We start from the raw sequence: 15,146 nt of genomic DNA, 5'->3' as shown, positions 1-15,146 counted from the left end.
GTGTTAGATATTTTTAATATCATCCCTGGAAGTGGTCATCTTCTGGATTAAGCAAGATGATGCAGATAAAGGACTTGGCAGAGAGTCTGGTACACAGTGAAGCAACTCAATGTCAGCTGTTATTGCTTTAAACATCAAACTGAAGGGGACAGAGGCAGAGTCCAATATCAGGGCTTCAAAGTTGAGTATGATGAACAGGTGAAGCTGGGTTATGACTGGCAGTTTCAGGAACAGTCACATGGTCTCAGGATGATTCATGGGTGAGGCAGCGTGGGTAGTCATGCCTGGTGGATAGGATGGCCAGGAGAAACCATACTCTGGCCCCCTCGCAGTTCAGAAGAGCTGCTCTTTTCTTTTCTTTTCCTTTTCTTTTCTTTTCTTTTCTTTTCCTTTCCTTTTCTTTTCTTTTTTCTTTTTCTTTTCTTTTTTTTCTTTCTTTTTTTTTTTTTTTTTTGATGTATCACTCTGTCGCCCAGGCTGGAATGCAGTGGTGTGATCTCAGCTCACCGCAACCTCTGCTTCCTGGGTTCAAGCGATTCTCCCGCATCAGCCTCCTGAGTAGCTGAGATTACAGGCATGGGCCATGATACCCAACTAATTCTTTTTGTATTTTTAGTGGAGGCAGGGTTTTGCCATGTTGGCCAGGCTGGTCTTGAACTCCTGACCTCAAGTGATCCACCCGCCTCATCCTCCCAAAGTGCTGGGATTACAGGCTTGAGCCACCATGCCCAGCCCAGGAGGCCTTCTTGTTTTCACTACTTCCAGTTTACTGTACTGCTGGGATCCCACGTCTTGTTCACCTGAGACAGAGGGGTTGCTCCCAGGAGGCTGGATTTTGCCTTTGTAATACCTTGGGGAATCAGAAACAAATATTCCAATCTAAGCTCCTTACCCTTAAGGACTTGAAGGACCATAAGGAGAGGCAGTATTGTGTACTGATTAGGAGTGTGGGCTCTGAGGCTAGACTGCTGGGGTTCAAATCCCAGCGCTGGAGCTCTCTTTACTAGCAATGTGAACTTGGGTCAGTCACTTAACTGCTCTGTGCCTCGATTTCCTCATGTGTTAAGTGGGAGTAATAACAGAGCCTGCCTCACAGAGCTCTTATGGGGAATAAATTGGGTAATACATATAATATGCTAGAACAGCACCTGGCACAAAGTAAGCTCTCAATACACATTAGCTATTGTTAAAGGGCTTAGGACTCTTAAGTGGAGCAGTCAGATTCATGTCCACATACTTCTGTCCAAGGGACAGTCTTTCTTCACCCCCTAGTTGAAAATTTCCCCCTGCTCCTGTGGACCTCCTGTGCCAGCTCCCACATTTCACAAACTGGGAGGCCCAGAATGAGAAGGGTTTTGCCCATGGTCATAAATGGAATCATCGGCAAAAATGAGACTCAATGTTAGCAGTGTGAACTTGGGTCAGTCAGTGTTAGGGTTTCAGATACCACTTCTAGTAAACCGTGCTGCCTCTCCCCACTTCTTCACACCTTGGATTATGGTTAACTGTGAGCAAGGGGGTTCTTGCTCATCTCTGGGTCCCCAAGACCCAGAGCTGAGAAGGTATCAGGGAAGTGAAAGATTTAGAACTTCAAACACCTGTCTTTCAGAAGTCACCAACCCATAGTGCCAAGGATGCCCCTCCTCCTTCAGCTGCAGGTTCTTTGGAGCCCTCAGCCCCCTGCTAAGGCCTCAGAGAGAAGGCATAGCCGGCAGCCGCGAGAATGGTAGAGCAAAACCGTTTCAAGGGGCAACGAGACAGTTCCTAAAGAAAAGGGACGTCCACGGGTTCCTCCCCCAGCGAACCTGGCCCAGGCGTTTCTGGGACCAGCTCCAGAAGCCTCGCCCCCGCTCGCGGCAGGTCTGACCCCATCCCCCATCGTCCCGCCCCGCCCACCTCTACCTTCGCCGCGCGGACAGAAGCCCCGCCTCTCACCGCTGCTCTTCAGCGTCCGCGCTCGCATTAGGCCAATCCCCAGCCGCCTGCCCCGACTTTTGACAGATCCTTAGAAGTCCCTTCCCCGCACGTGGCCCAGCCCGGGGATATCTGCTCCCCTTTTGCCCCCAGTTTGGCTTAAAAGGGTTCCTTCCAACCGCCTTGTGTCAGGAGCTCTCAGACGCCAGTGCAGCCCAGGCGGCCGGGCCGGGCTTTGGGGAGACCCCCGAGTGCGGGGAGGAGGTGTTGCCGGGGCCCTGAAAGCTTCCAGACCCGCTCAGTGTAAACCGCCTCGGGTTTGTGTCAACATCCGAGGCCGGAGACTGGCGGCGGCTGGGGACCGGCTCTGTCTACGGGACGGGAAGACGGGAGGGTGGGGAATGGAGGATCCATGGGTAGGCATAGGGGTCCTTCTGGGGGAGAACGCGAGAGGCCTCTTTGGGGTCCGTGAGAAAGGAGGAGGGCCCGTCTGGGGAGGGACCGGAATGAAGGGCTGGAGGGGTGGCTGGAGGGAACCCACGACTAGCGCGGGGCTAGGTAGAGTCTGGAGACTTCGCCACCCATACCGAGCTCTTCGCGCGCACCCAGCACCCTCTTCTCTGCCCCACGGCGTGAAGGGAGTGGGTGCGTGGGGAGGGGGGACACAGTGGCGTGGACTGCTGACCACCCGCCTCCTCCCTCTCCCACCCAGCTCCTCCGCAGCTCCTCATTGCCCCCCTCCAATTTCCGCTGGGATATGGAGGGGGGGTCTCATCTTGTGATTCATCCCCTCTTCCGCCCCCACCCATGCTGGGGCCCAGGAAAGGAAGCTTAGAGATTCGGCTGTGGTTCTCCCGTTTCCATAGCAACGGTGAGGTTGTTTTTGAGAATCCACTTCCATCGTCGACCCTTTTCACCCCAGACCTGTAAGCCGGGGGCTGAGCCTCAGGGCAGGGGGTGCAGATGGGGGTGCAGCCCTCCCGCTTCCCGGCGACTCCGGGAAGGTCAGCGCGGGCAGGCGGGGCGCGCTCCTGCGGCCGGGCCTCGCTGGCCACCCGGTCCCCACCTGAAACCCCGCCTGCCACTCCGCTCCAGAGGAGCCAATAGCCGTGCAACCTGCCCGGGATGGGGCGGGGCTTATGCAAAACGTGTCGCCTTCGGGAGGCACATAGTGATACAAGATCTGGGAGGCGGCTCCGGCGCGGACCTCGGAGAGCACAGCTGCCGGCCCGGGAGCCAGTCTCGGTCCCCGCGGCCCGCCGAGGCTCGGAGCCATCCAGCGACCCGGCGAGCGGCCTCAGGTAATGCGAGTGGGACCGGATCCTCAAGGCAACAACCCCACCCGGCGGAGGCCCTGGCCCCCTCCCCCTCCACTCTCCCTTCCCATCCTCATGTCCTGCCCTGATTCAACTCCCCGACCTGTGGTTCCGCCTTAGGCGGCAGCAACTGAAGAACCCACCCCTGGGCAGGAGACCGCCCACCTCAGTCCAGGCCCATGGGTGCAGAGGAGGAGGCAGAGCTGCCTCCTTATCCCCAGCTCAGGTGAGAACAACCATTGCTCTGGCCCCCAACATACACGCGTGCACACACACACGCACACAGATGCACACACATACATCTGGGGGTGTGGTGGCGCTGGTGCTAGCTCCAGGCGCTGGTCACCCTCCCTTCTGTTTGGATATGGGTTGTCTGTCCAGCCCCATGGCAAACTCCCACCTCCACAGATAGCCCCTAGCCACTTTTCATCAGGGAGCCCCTGCCCCCAAAGACAGCCTCCCCCTCCACAGAGCACTGCCTTCTCCTTGTCCCCAGACACTGTCCCCACTTACCACCCCTCAAGCTGACAGAGACCACAGCATACCTGAGGGAGGGACAATGCTCCTTCCCCAGTTTTTCTCCTCACAGACAGTCTCGACAGCCCTCCTCAGTGGCCCCCAGTGCAAGGCAGAGGCCCCATATTTGGCAACTCTCATGCTGGCGGGAGGATGAACCAAGGACACCACGCCCAGCAGACCACCCATGCCCTGTCAGTCCAGTTGCTGCCAAGGCCCCAACCTCCATACCTCCTCCCTCCCCGCTCACAGCCAGGCACCAAGTCCTCTCATTCTGCCTGTCAAATATCTCTCTAATTTGTATGACTATTTGCTCCCTCTCTCCATCTTCCTGCTGCTCCGTGGGGACCCTGCCAAAGTGCCATGTGGGCTGTGTTGCTCCTGGCCCTAAAGTGGACTGTACCTGGAGGGCAGATGAGCTGGGTTCAAATCTTGCACAGCCAAAGTTTGACTTTGGCCAAGTCACTTCCCTCTCTGATCCTTCATGAAAATGGGGAGGGGTATAAGAGAGAGGGTAGACTGGGTGAGATGAACTTGAACAGCCTTCTGGTACTAAGACACCCTGGTTCTATGGCTGATTATGGAAAAACAGAACCCTGAACCAAGAGGACATTAAAGAGAGGAGGCCTGAGGGGGGCGGGGTTGGTTTAGAACTCACTGAAGGCACATTCTTTCTTACCTAAGCCTAGGTACAGGCTACCTCCTCCTACACACTCTCTAGGCCCCTTCTATTAGGAGTCCCTCCTAGACCACTAGCCCATCCTGACATGGACAGCTCCAAATTGAAGGTGACCATCAGGGCTTACTCTTTGTTTGTCATCCCCTGCCTCTCATTAAGAAGGAGAGGGAAAAGACCTGGTTGCTGCTGCTATTGCTGCTGCTTGGGGAAGAGCAAAGGGAGGAGAGGAAAGAGAAAATCTCCTGACCAGGGAGCTACTGTCACTATGGCAACCGCCTCAGCACCGGCTCCTCTGAAGCTGGGTGAGGGTGTGGGATTATTGCTTCCTTCAGTCCCTCCCATTCAAAGCCTCAGCCACCTCTCCATTCAAGCCCCACAGCCCTTAGCCCTCTTGAAGAACCCTCTGGGCATGCTGGGGCAGTGGTTTTGTGTATGGGGCAGTCTCAGCTCCTTCACAGCTGGAGGATAGCCCTCAAGAGGTAAGCAGAGAGCCTGCCCAGGTTCAGCAGGGCCACAGCTCCAGCAGAGCATTGTCCCCAGCTGGGTTCTGGCCTTCACTTTGCTGCTGATGGGCTATAGTTAACCTTGGGTGAACCCTTCCTTTCCCTAGGTCTGGGTTCCATTGTCTCTGAAGTGGGTGTGAGAGCAGAAGAACGCAGATAAACAAAACAGCCTGACATAGATCCAGGGAGGAAGAAGGGGGTTCTGCTCCTCTTATGTAATCCACCAAGAGACATTCATTGAACATCACTGTGTCCTAGGCATTGCCACTATGTCTCCGCAGGGCAGTTCTGTGTAGGCACAGAAGGCAGGGTGGGAACCAGGGTAGGGGAGCTATAAGAGAGAAAACCCCCTGCTCTTATGGGTCCCAGACCCAGTGAGGACTAAGCACTCACTGAGAGAAGTGAGTGCATAGGGAAAAGCACTTTTATTTCCCCCATGGGAAAAATAAACTTTTCTCACCCTTCAACCTGCTCAAAAGTGGACTGGGGCATATTGGAGGGGATCAACTCCTTGCCATTGAGCAAAAAGGTCTGGAGAGTTTTTTTTCTGACTCAGACAGGGGTTTAATGCAAAGACCTGTCTCAAGTCAGACTGCATCCTGGGATTCTACAGGACCAGGTGAGGGTCAGAAAGCTCTGAAGTCTACATGCTTGTGGGGGACTGACTCATGCCCAAAGTGCTCAGCCCAGGCTGCTGACTCTCCACTGTCCAGACTGGAAAAGGCTGATCATAAGGAAGCAGGCTTCAACCAGGCCCTGAAGACTGATTATAGCCCAGGAGAGAAGAAAGGATATTAGGGGAGAGGAAAATAGCTTAGCAAAGAGGTGAGGCGTGTCTGGCTGTGAGAAGGCTGGCTTGAGAGGAGTATTTGGTGGTGAGGTAAGCAATGAGAGCTGAGGCTAGATAGGTGGGCACTTTGAGACCAGATTCTAGAGGATTCTGGAGTTTCAGGGGACCCATGGGCATGGCTACTTCTAGCCCATATTGTATCTTTTTGGGGGAAAAAGCCATTCCCTCCTAACAGAGGAATCAAAAGAAAGGCACTTCCTGCCAGGCAGGGAAGCCCCATGGGCAAGAGCATAGTTTGACTTCAGCCCCTCGGCTGTGTCACTGGCTATGGACATAATGAAGGTACCAAGAGCATTTCAAAATAAGAGACAACAGGACTTGATGGCAAGTTAGACCTAAGGCAAAGGGAAGAGAAAAAATGAAGGTAGCTAAGATTGTGTTCCCCATACCCCAGGGATGAGGGAGAGAAGGAAGGGGCAACAGAGACAGTCTGACCATCTCTGGTTGGGAGCGAGTCTGGCTGTAGACTTGCTGGCTCAGAGGTGCTGGTGGGCACCCCTAGGGGTATCAGAGATTGTGGCCCCAGATATTTCCACTGGGGCCAAAAGGGAGATCAGAGCTCTGATTTTCCCAGAGGGCAGATGTGGGTGGAAAAGGTCTGTGCTGAACAAGAATAGCCATGATTTGGAGACGGTGGCCTAGGCAAGTGGCACGGATTCAGCCTGAGTGCTCATCTGGGCCCTCCCACTGACCTGCTATGTAACCCTGAGCCAGTCTTCTCCTCTCTCTCAATTTCTATTTTCACTGAAATAAGGGGATGGTCTTAAAGGGCACTGCCAATTTTGACCTTCTTTTCTTAATTTCGTATTTATTTATTTATTTATTTATTTATTTTTTGAGACAGGGTCTTGCTGTGTTGCCCAGGTTGGAGTGCAGTGGCTTGATCACAGCTCACTGCAGCCTCAACCTCCTGGGCTCAAGTGATCTTCCCATCTCAGCCTCTGAGCAGCTGGGACTACAGGCACATGCCACCGTGTCTGGTTAATTTTTAAATTTTATGTAGAAACGGGGTTTCATTATCTTGCCCAGGCTCAGCTTTGACCTTCTGATGATCTAGAGGGAATGAGAAGAAATAAAAGAGGAGGCATAGTCTGGGTCTGAGACCCAATAAGAACAGGGAACAGGGAGGACCCCAGGAGACAGAGAATTGTGGAGAAGGCAGCACAGAGCAGGGAGGAGAAAAGGGGTATAAGGTGAGAGCCACACAGACACTGTGACACACACAGAGAGACGTGTGCACTCTGACAGATTTGCAGCCTCAGACATTGACATGCTCCCACACACAGACCCAGCCCCTCATGCAGACTCTCAAGCACATCCTACGGAAGACAGAGGGAGAGGCTCTGCCTCCCCCCATCAGACACCTCTGCCTCTGGCTTCTCCAGCTTCCTTGACTATACCTTGAGCCTTCAGAGTCCTTTGGATTTGGGAGAGGGATGGGGCCTGCTTTCTTTTGCACATGGGTGTTCCAGAGGCATCCTTGCCTCTGGCCTCAGTGTAGCCATTTTCCGCACAGCCTCAGGTTCCTGAAGATGGCATGCTCCCCCTCCCTGGCTTTTCCTGAGGGCATACAATTCCTCATCCTGTGGGAGTGGGGAAGGATGTTGCTACCTGCACTGCTCCTTGGTCTTCCTTAGGGCCCAGTGGAGGAATCTGAGGCCCAGAGATGATCTGTAACTAGCCTGAGGTCAGCCCAGCAAAGGGGAGTGGGAAGGAATGGACCAACCTCAGATTTGCTGTTTAGTGTTTTCCCAGCAGTAATAATTAGAAGCCCACTGGCAGACATCAGGCTATGGGAGTGGAATTTTCATAAGTATCTTCTCTCAGCCCAAGGGCTTCCTCTTCCAGAGTATCTTGAGGACAGGCTACCCTGGGGTGGAAGCCTGACCCTCTTCCAAAGAGACTCTAGGCAGGTCAGAGGCACCTCCCAAGCCACGTCCTGGAAAACCCAGACTCTGCAAGGGCATTCCTCCCAGGGAGGTCAGACAGGAGGGTCCACTCTGCCTTCAAGGTCTGGCCATGCTTCCTGAGGAGGGCCCGTACCTCTTCAAACACTTCCCCTGATACAGCCCACATATGGGCTCACATTCCCACTGGGAAATAACTCTTGATCCTTCCCAAACCTGCTTCCCAGCAACAACACTTCTATCCACTGAGCCTCAAATCTGAGCCTCTGCCTCAACTCCTCTGTTCCTCTTACTCCCACATCCAATCAATTGTAAAGTCCTGCCAGTGCCCTTCTTAATGTCTCAGCCCATCCATGTCTCTCCACGACCCTTACTCTGGCAGCATTGTCTCTCACCTGAACTGTGTAGCAGGCCCCTCCCTGCTCTACCTACCTGCCCCCACCAAAGGTCATCTTGCATGCTGTGGCCAAAGGAAAATTCTTTTTTTTTTTTCTTTTTTGAGACAGGGCCTTTCTTTATCGCCCAGGCTGCAGTACAGTGGTGCCATCTCAGCTCACTGCAACCCCTGCCTCCCAGGCTCAAGTGATCCTCCCACCTTAGCCTCCCAAGTAGCTGGGACTATAAGGCATGCACCACCACACTCAGCAAATTTTTTTCTTTTTTTTTAGACAGAGTCTCGCTCTGTCACCCAGGCTGGAGTGCAGTGGTGCGATCTCGGCTCACGGCAAGCTCCGCCTCCGGGGTTCACGCCATTCTCCTGCCTCAGCCTCCCGAGTAGCTGGGACTACAGGTGCCTGCCACCAAGCCTGGCTAATGTTTTGTATTTTTAGTAAAGACAGGGTTTCACTGTGTTAGCCAGGATGGAGTTGATCTCCTGACCTCGTGATCTGCCTGCCTCGACTTCCCAAAGTGCTGGGATTACAGGCATGAGCCACCGCGCCTGGCCAAATTTTTAAATTTTTTGTGGAGACTAGGTCTCACTGTATTGCCTAGGCTGGTCTCAAACTCCTGGCCTCAAGCTGTCCTCTCATCTCAGCCTCCCAAAGTACTGGGATTACAGGCATGAAATACGGTGCCCGGCCTGGAAAAATTCTAAAACATATACCTTTTTTTGGGTCCCCAGTGACTCCTTCAAGACTGGGCATATCATAAGCATTCTGTAAATATTGTGGAATGAATGCAATCTTCCCAGTCCTTGCTTTAAAAAATTCCAGGAGCGTCTCTTCCCTCCAAATTTCTTGGCATGGGTTGGAGGTCCTTTGTAACCAACCATCTGCCTCTTTGACCCAGTTACAAGTTATTGAAGGTTGGCTCATGTCTGCTTCATCTCCATCACTGGCACAGGGCTTAGCACACAGTCAGTCTCAATAAATGCTCAGGGAATGAATGGATTAATGAGAAGCCAAATGTCAGTAGAGGATTTCTACTTGTACAGAGAAAAGAGGGAGAGAAGCTCCCTACTGGGGTGGCCCAAGAAAGTCTTGAGGTAGAAATTGGGAGACAGTGCCAGGGGGACACACAAGGAACCTGCCTCAGGTCCCTTCTCAGGACAGAAGCCTGCCAAGGAGGGTGGGGGCTGACTGCAGAAAGCCCAAAATGGCAAGGAGAGGAGTCAAGGTCTTAGTCTGTGGGCATGGGAGCCATGGAAGGTGTGAGCTGGAGGGGAGAGGATGAAGACTGTGGAGTGCTGCACGGTCAGTGAGAAGGAGAACTGAGACCTGGAAGGCGGGAGACCGGGGGGACCAAGAGAGGAAACCTGCCTGAATGCAGGTGTTGTGAGGGGAGAGAAGGCCCAATTATGGGGGAGTGTCACGAGGGGAAGGAACCTGCAGCCCCACCCTGTGTGTGGCAGGGGAGGGGGCAGCTGTGGCTGAGGCAGGGCCTTGCCCTGGACCCAGTCGGAGGAAGACCTCTGTCCCGCAGTCCCCGCCATGGGGAAGACCAACAGCAAGCTGGCCCCCGAGGTGCTGGAGGACCTGGTTCAGAACACTGAGTTCAGCGAGCAGGAGCTGAAGCAGTGGTACAAGGGCTTTCTGAAGGACTGCCCCAGCGGCATCCTTAACCTGGAGGAGTTCCAGCAGCTCTACATCAAGGTGGGCGGCCGGCACCTGGGGTGGCGGGAACCAGGTACCCGGGGTGGGAGAGGCAGGGCACCCCGGGGTGAGCGCAGGCGAGGCACCCGGGGTGGGAGGAGGCGAGGCAACCAGGGTGGGAGGGGAGACGAGGCACCTGGGGTGCGGGGGAGGTGAGGCACCCGGGGTGGGAGGAGGCGAGGCACCCGGGGTGCAGGGGAGGTTCCCTGGGGTGGCGGCGGGCTGGGCGGAGCTGTTGCTGCGCCCTAACCCGCCGCACTCCCCTCAGTTCTTCCCCTATGGCGACGCCTCCAAGTTCGCGCAGCACGCTTTCCGCACCTTCGACAAGAACGGCGACGGCACCATCGACTTCCGGGAGTTCATCTGCGCCCTGTCGGTCACCTCCCGCGGCAGCTTCGAGCAGAAGCTCAACTGGGCCTTTGAGATGTACGACCTGGACGGCGACGGGCGCATCACGCGCCTGGAGATGCTGGAGATCATCGAGGTGCGGGGCCGCGTGGGCGCTGCTATCCCCGAGGCCAGCGCTTCGCCGCCCCCGCCCCTGCCTCCGCGCTGCTGTCGGTCCTCGGGGCTTTCCCGATGCTTCCAAGCCTGCGATCCCGCCTCCTACCACCCCGCGGCGGACCACAGGCCCGGGCTAAATGCTTTACCCGACACTGGACGGGGGGGTGGTGGTTACTGTCCCAAACCCCATTTGGCAGAGGAGGAAACGGTCGCGGGTGGCGGTTCCTGAAACCAATCCAGGGAGTCTGACCTCATAGCAGATGTTTTTAACTCATTCTGTCAACAGGCAGGGATTGAGGGCCTGCCAGTTCCTGCTTTCATGTCTAGTAAGAAATTTTTTAAAAAATAAATGAAGGAAGACCTGCGGGGTCAGGCCTTAGGTGCTATGAGGAAGATACATTAAGCAAAGTGCGGGGAGAGAGCGTGATGGAGAAGTGACTTTATAAAAGGTGGAAAGTTAGCAGCAGCCTGAACGGGTTGAGGCCGTTACTGCTAGATGCCTGGGGGAGAGCGTTCCATGCTGAAGGGCAATTAAGGCAGGTCGGCCTTTCTCTGCAGCGTTCAAGGAGGGGCCAGGAGGCCCGGTGGTGGGAGAGCCAGGAGAGGGAGAGAGTGACAGGAAGGTGGTCATACGGGGAGCCAGGAGCCCCATCAGTCAGGTCTCCTAGTTAGGAAACTTCCATGAAGTTGGGTTTCTGGCAAGTTTCATCTACATAAATATTATTTAGTCTAAATAAAAAATGAGTTGGGGGCTGGGTGCGGTGGCTCACTCCTGTAATCCTAGCACTTTGGGAGGCTGAGGCCGGTGGATTACCTGAGGTCATGAGTTTGAGACCAACCTGGTCAACGTGGTGAAACTCCATCTGTACTAAAAATACAAAAATTAGCTGGACGTGTTGGTGCGCTCCTGTAATCCCAGCTACTCGGGAGGCTGAGGCAGGAGAATTGCTTGAACCCGGGAGGCAGAGGTTGTGGTGAACCGAGATCATGGCATTGCACTCCAGCCTGGGCAACAAGATCGAAACTCTGTCAAAAAAAAAAAAAAAAAAAAAGGAAAAAGAAAAGAAAAGAAAAAAGAGTTGCTCATTAAATATCCAAATCCAGTCTTAATGACCACATATACCTTCCAGTATCCTCACCACCCCCCAGTGTTCTCCTTGCCAGATCCCTTTCCTTCACCCCCTGCTTCTCAGGGCCCCTTGTAGGTGTTTGCACCTCCCCCCTTCTCAGGGCCACTTGTGGGTGTTCACACCTCCCTCCTCCTTCCCTCACCAGGCGATCTACAAGATGGTGGGCACCGTGATCATGATGCGCATGAACCAGGACGGGCTCACGCCCCAGCAGCGTGTGGACAAGATCTTCAAGAAGATGGACCAGGATAAGGACGACCAGATTACACTGGAGGAGTTCAAGGAGGCAGCCAAGAGTGACCCATCCATTGTGTTGCTGCTGCAGTGTGACATGCAGAAGTAGAGGCTGGTGAGGGGCAGGGTCCCTGGCCAGAAGGAGCATGGCCACCTCCCAACCTGATGACCTTTCTTGCTGGCCTCCCAGGAGGAGGGACACTCCAGCCCCCCTCTCTGGCCCACCCAGTCCTCTGCCCAAGCCCCTCCTCCCCTCCATCAAGATCCCTGAGGGACCACCTTACCCTGCAAAAGAGACAGGTCCTCCGGTATCCTGTCTTCTAGCCCCACCTCACACTTGGCACAGAACCAGCATCCATTGGGCATAGGGGAGTTGGCTTTTGCCCCAGGAGTTGAGGTTAAGGAGTTGGGGGCTGGGGGTTCTGGTTCGAAATTCTCTTGATCCTGGGCTTATGCTTTATAGAATGTGGTCCCACAGGCCTGTCACAGGGCCAAATTGGGTCTGTCCACTCCTGAGGCTCCAGATCCCATAAAGGTGGTCTCTTCCCCATTCCTTCTACTCTACCTGGCCCTTCCAGCCCCAGCCTTTGGAGCGTCCATTCAGTCCTTTCTTCAGCTAGTGATTATTGAGCACCTGTTCGGTGCTAAGGATATGGTCGTTTACAAGACACATCTTGTGCCCTCTGGAAGCTCATAGGGTTGTGAGGCAAACTTCCAGCTGTCAGGGTCTCAGCTGAGCAGAGGGTGCTGGAAAGCTGGTTAGTCTGGGAGGAGCTATTTCATCTTCCAGCTCAGCTCCACACAAAGCTGCAGAAGGACGAAATGAAAAGCATTTGGAAGTTGAGGAGCCACGTGAGTGAAAGTTTTAAGAAAAATGAAATTTATGTAATACTTATTTTTTTAGTACCCTTTAAAGGAGCTACAGTCATTTTATTATTTCAGGAGGTTAAAATATACTCTATATTACTTGGTTTCTTATAAAATGATTAAATGAATAGAGAACATATTAATTTTTAAGGGGAAAAAAACTGAGAAAAAAGGGAGAAAAGACCATGAAATTTACCAGATAACACTTTTTCAGACTAAGTCCTGAGCTGCCACGCTCAGCAGTTTTTGCTGCTTCAGCTCTTCCTTTTTATTACCTTTTTCAATTCGACAAGCAACTTTCTATTACATACTTACTCAGGTTGGGTGCTGACTTCAGAGACAGGAAAAAACAAGGTTTGCAAAGAGTGAGAAAAGTGTATATCCCGAATCTTGGTAGTTCGTTTCTGAATTTGGTTTAGTTTCAGAACTGGACTTGTTCCTTCACTGCCACAGAATCAGAAGGAGCTCGAAGAAAAGGCTCACCTGGCCACTGTTTAGGCACCCAGACAGAATTTATGGACCAAATGCCTAAAAATGTGCCAGGCATGCTCCGTTCGAAAGGCTTTTTCTAACCCCAAATCTTAGATCTGCCAGGTAGTTCATCATCTTCCAAGTACGCTGGCTCTGCTTTCCAATGCCTGCTTTCCGATTTTGGATCCATGAGCTATACAGCTGCATGCTTCGACTGCCAGAAAAATTAATCTTGCTTCTTCATCAGGTCTTTCACTTGACTTTCTCCTGTACTTGTGATCAGAAATTAGCTTTGACGTGCAGCGACAGTTGATTTCCTCTTGAACTGCTGGTGAAAACAGTCTAGTACACAGGTGCTGTCAGCCCAGGGTAGGAGTAGGAAATGATTGCTGAGCCCGGGGTGGGGGAATTGCATCTGCAGGAAAGAGATGCAGCATGCTTCTCACTCCTGAGTGCTCACCTGTCCTGCTTCTCTGCAGGTGAAAACTCTGGGGAATGCTGATCAATAGACCTTGGTCCCAAGCTCTACTGGGCCCTTGGAGGTAGCAAGGCCACTGGGTTGCCACCCGTTTTCTATCCTCTTGCTCATGACCAGTCATACGGTGAGGCTGGGGAATTAACATCCTCAGGCAGGAACTAGCAGTTGTTTATCCAGCAATGCCTCAAGGATGTTGCTTTGCTCCTAGGAGCTGGCTATTGGGTGTGTCTTGTGCGGTCAGTCAGCATCACAGACACGCAGATGCTCACCAACCTGGCTCAGCTGTGACCTAAATCTTCTGGTGGAAAGCTTTTCACTGAGGTTCCTTCCCTGCAAACGTTGAATCTAGCCTAATTCACAACTACACAGAATTTCATGGCTTTCAAAGGCTTGCCATGTGCCCCATCTCATTCTATACTCATAGCCCATGGAGGTGGGGATTTTCATTTCTTTTCTCTAGACTTGGAAGCTGAGATTCGGAGAGGAAGCGTCCCTTGTGCAAGATCACATAGTCAGGAGGTGACACAGTGCTAAGACTTGAACCCAAGGCTCTAAGAGGATTTCTTCTTTTCAGAGTCTCTTCTCTGTCCATTTCTGTGACTGAGCTGTGCAGAAGTTGACAGCAGGGAAAGCTACATTGATTTTCATCCTTTATAGGCTTCCTGCTAAGAAGTTTCTGAGATTGTGGTCTTCCAAAAAAAAAAAAAAAAAGGAGCTTGTTTGAAGTCCCCACATTTTCAAGCATCCTGTGTTCTTCCTCTGGCAGCTGTGCTAACAGCTCAGTGCTATCCTGGGAGGCCTCTGAGTCAGAACCCTCGAAGCATCCTGCATTGTCTTTACCCACCATCATCTTCCCTAAGAGAATTGTTTTTGTTTTTTCCAAGCTGGTCGGCAAATCCTACCCATGAAGGCATATTTGATTACTCCAGGCTTCTGGACACACATACACATGGGTGATTTTTGCTGGTCAGGCCCAGTATTCTCAGACAGCCCAGCAGGGTGAACACACAATGCCAGGCCAGGAACTGGGACCACCATCTCGCTGATGGGAGGAACCACAGGTGGGCCAGGTCTTGCTCCCACATACTCCTGGGTGTCCCAGGGACTGTGTGCTCAGGAGCACTGTGGTAGAGCACTGGCCCTGCCTTGAGAAGAGACACAGGTCTCCCGTCCCTGCACCAGCTGAGAGAGACTTGCCACAAAGCACAAGGCTAGCAGAGATTTATGTATGACTTGTACAGACACAAAAGTATACAGACAATCAAAACATTGATATATCCAAACTCTCCTTTGAAATTCCAATCTTCTTGCAACAACTCTGTGAATTGCAAGGTCCCAGAATCTGCCTTCTCACATACTCTACCCTTGTTCATCCTTTTGGGCTAATTGATGAGCATCTTATTTCTTATCTCTAAAAATTATCAGCAAAGGCTACTTCAGATGGCCATTTTAGTCCTTTCAGCTGTAGTCAGGATTATTTAACTTACCTTTACATCAAAAGTTAAGAAAAAGCTAGTTCATAAGTAAAGGCACTAAATCCTTTCCTGACAATGACAGAGTCTCTAGAGGTAGAAATTTGCCTTGCTGCAGAGAGAGAAGGAATGGCGTGGGATGGGGGAAAGAAAAGAAAGAGAAGAGAAGAAGCTGGGGTCTCTAGGCAGGGTAGTAAGCTGACACTGTAAAT

General features: G+C 52.7%; 1 protein-coding gene across 4 annotated transcripts; it reads left to right on the top strand.

Annotated features, from left to right (window-relative positions):
* Window positions 1-2,815: 2,815 nt before the first annotated feature.
* On the top strand, window positions 2,816-14,320 carry HPCAL4 (hippocalcin like 4). Of its 4 annotated transcripts, none has more exons than XM_025405601.1 (4): window positions 2,816-3,215; window positions 9,609-9,778; window positions 10,074-10,262; window positions 11,558-14,320. In XM_025405601.1, exons 2-4 carry the CDS (start codon window positions 9,617-9,619, stop codon window positions 11,753-11,755), a joined length of 549 nt encoding a protein of 182 aa, XP_025261386.1. In that variant the 5' UTR covers window positions 2,816-3,215; window positions 9,609-9,616; the 3' UTR covers window positions 11,756-14,320. The 4 variants fall into 4 exon arrangements, with proteins under 4 accessions (XP_025261386.1, XP_025261379.1, XP_025261394.1 ...); XM_025405594.1 differs by having other exon boundaries at window positions 10,047-10,262; XM_025405584.1 differs by lacking the exon at window positions 2,816-3,215 and adding an exon at window positions 5,496-5,547 and having other exon boundaries at window positions 10,047-10,262.
* The last annotated feature ends 826 nt before the right edge of the window (window positions 14,321-15,146 follow it).

Source organism: Theropithecus gelada, chromosome 1 (assembly GCF_003255815.1).
Source record: "Theropithecus gelada isolate Dixy chromosome 1, Tgel_1.0, whole genome shotgun sequence".
NCBI lineage: Eukaryota > Metazoa > Chordata > Mammalia > Primates > Cercopithecidae > Theropithecus > Theropithecus gelada.
This window is presented reverse-complemented; position numbering and strand designations above follow the sequence as displayed.

Bases quoted from the DNA above. Each gene is read 5' to 3' on its own strand.
- HPCAL4 (XM_025405584.1), top strand. From the start codon at position 5,496: ATGCAAAGACCTGTCTCAAGTCAGACTGCATCCTGGGATTCTACAGGA. The intron at 5,548-9,608 runs GTGAGGGTCAGA...TCTGTCCCGCAG, and splicing joins CTGGGATTCTACAGGACCAG to TCCCCGCCATGGGGAAGACC. The intron at 9,779-10,046 runs GTGGGCGGCCGG...CACTCCCCTCAG, and splicing joins TCCAGCAGCTCTACATCAAG to TTCTTCCCCTATGGCGACGC.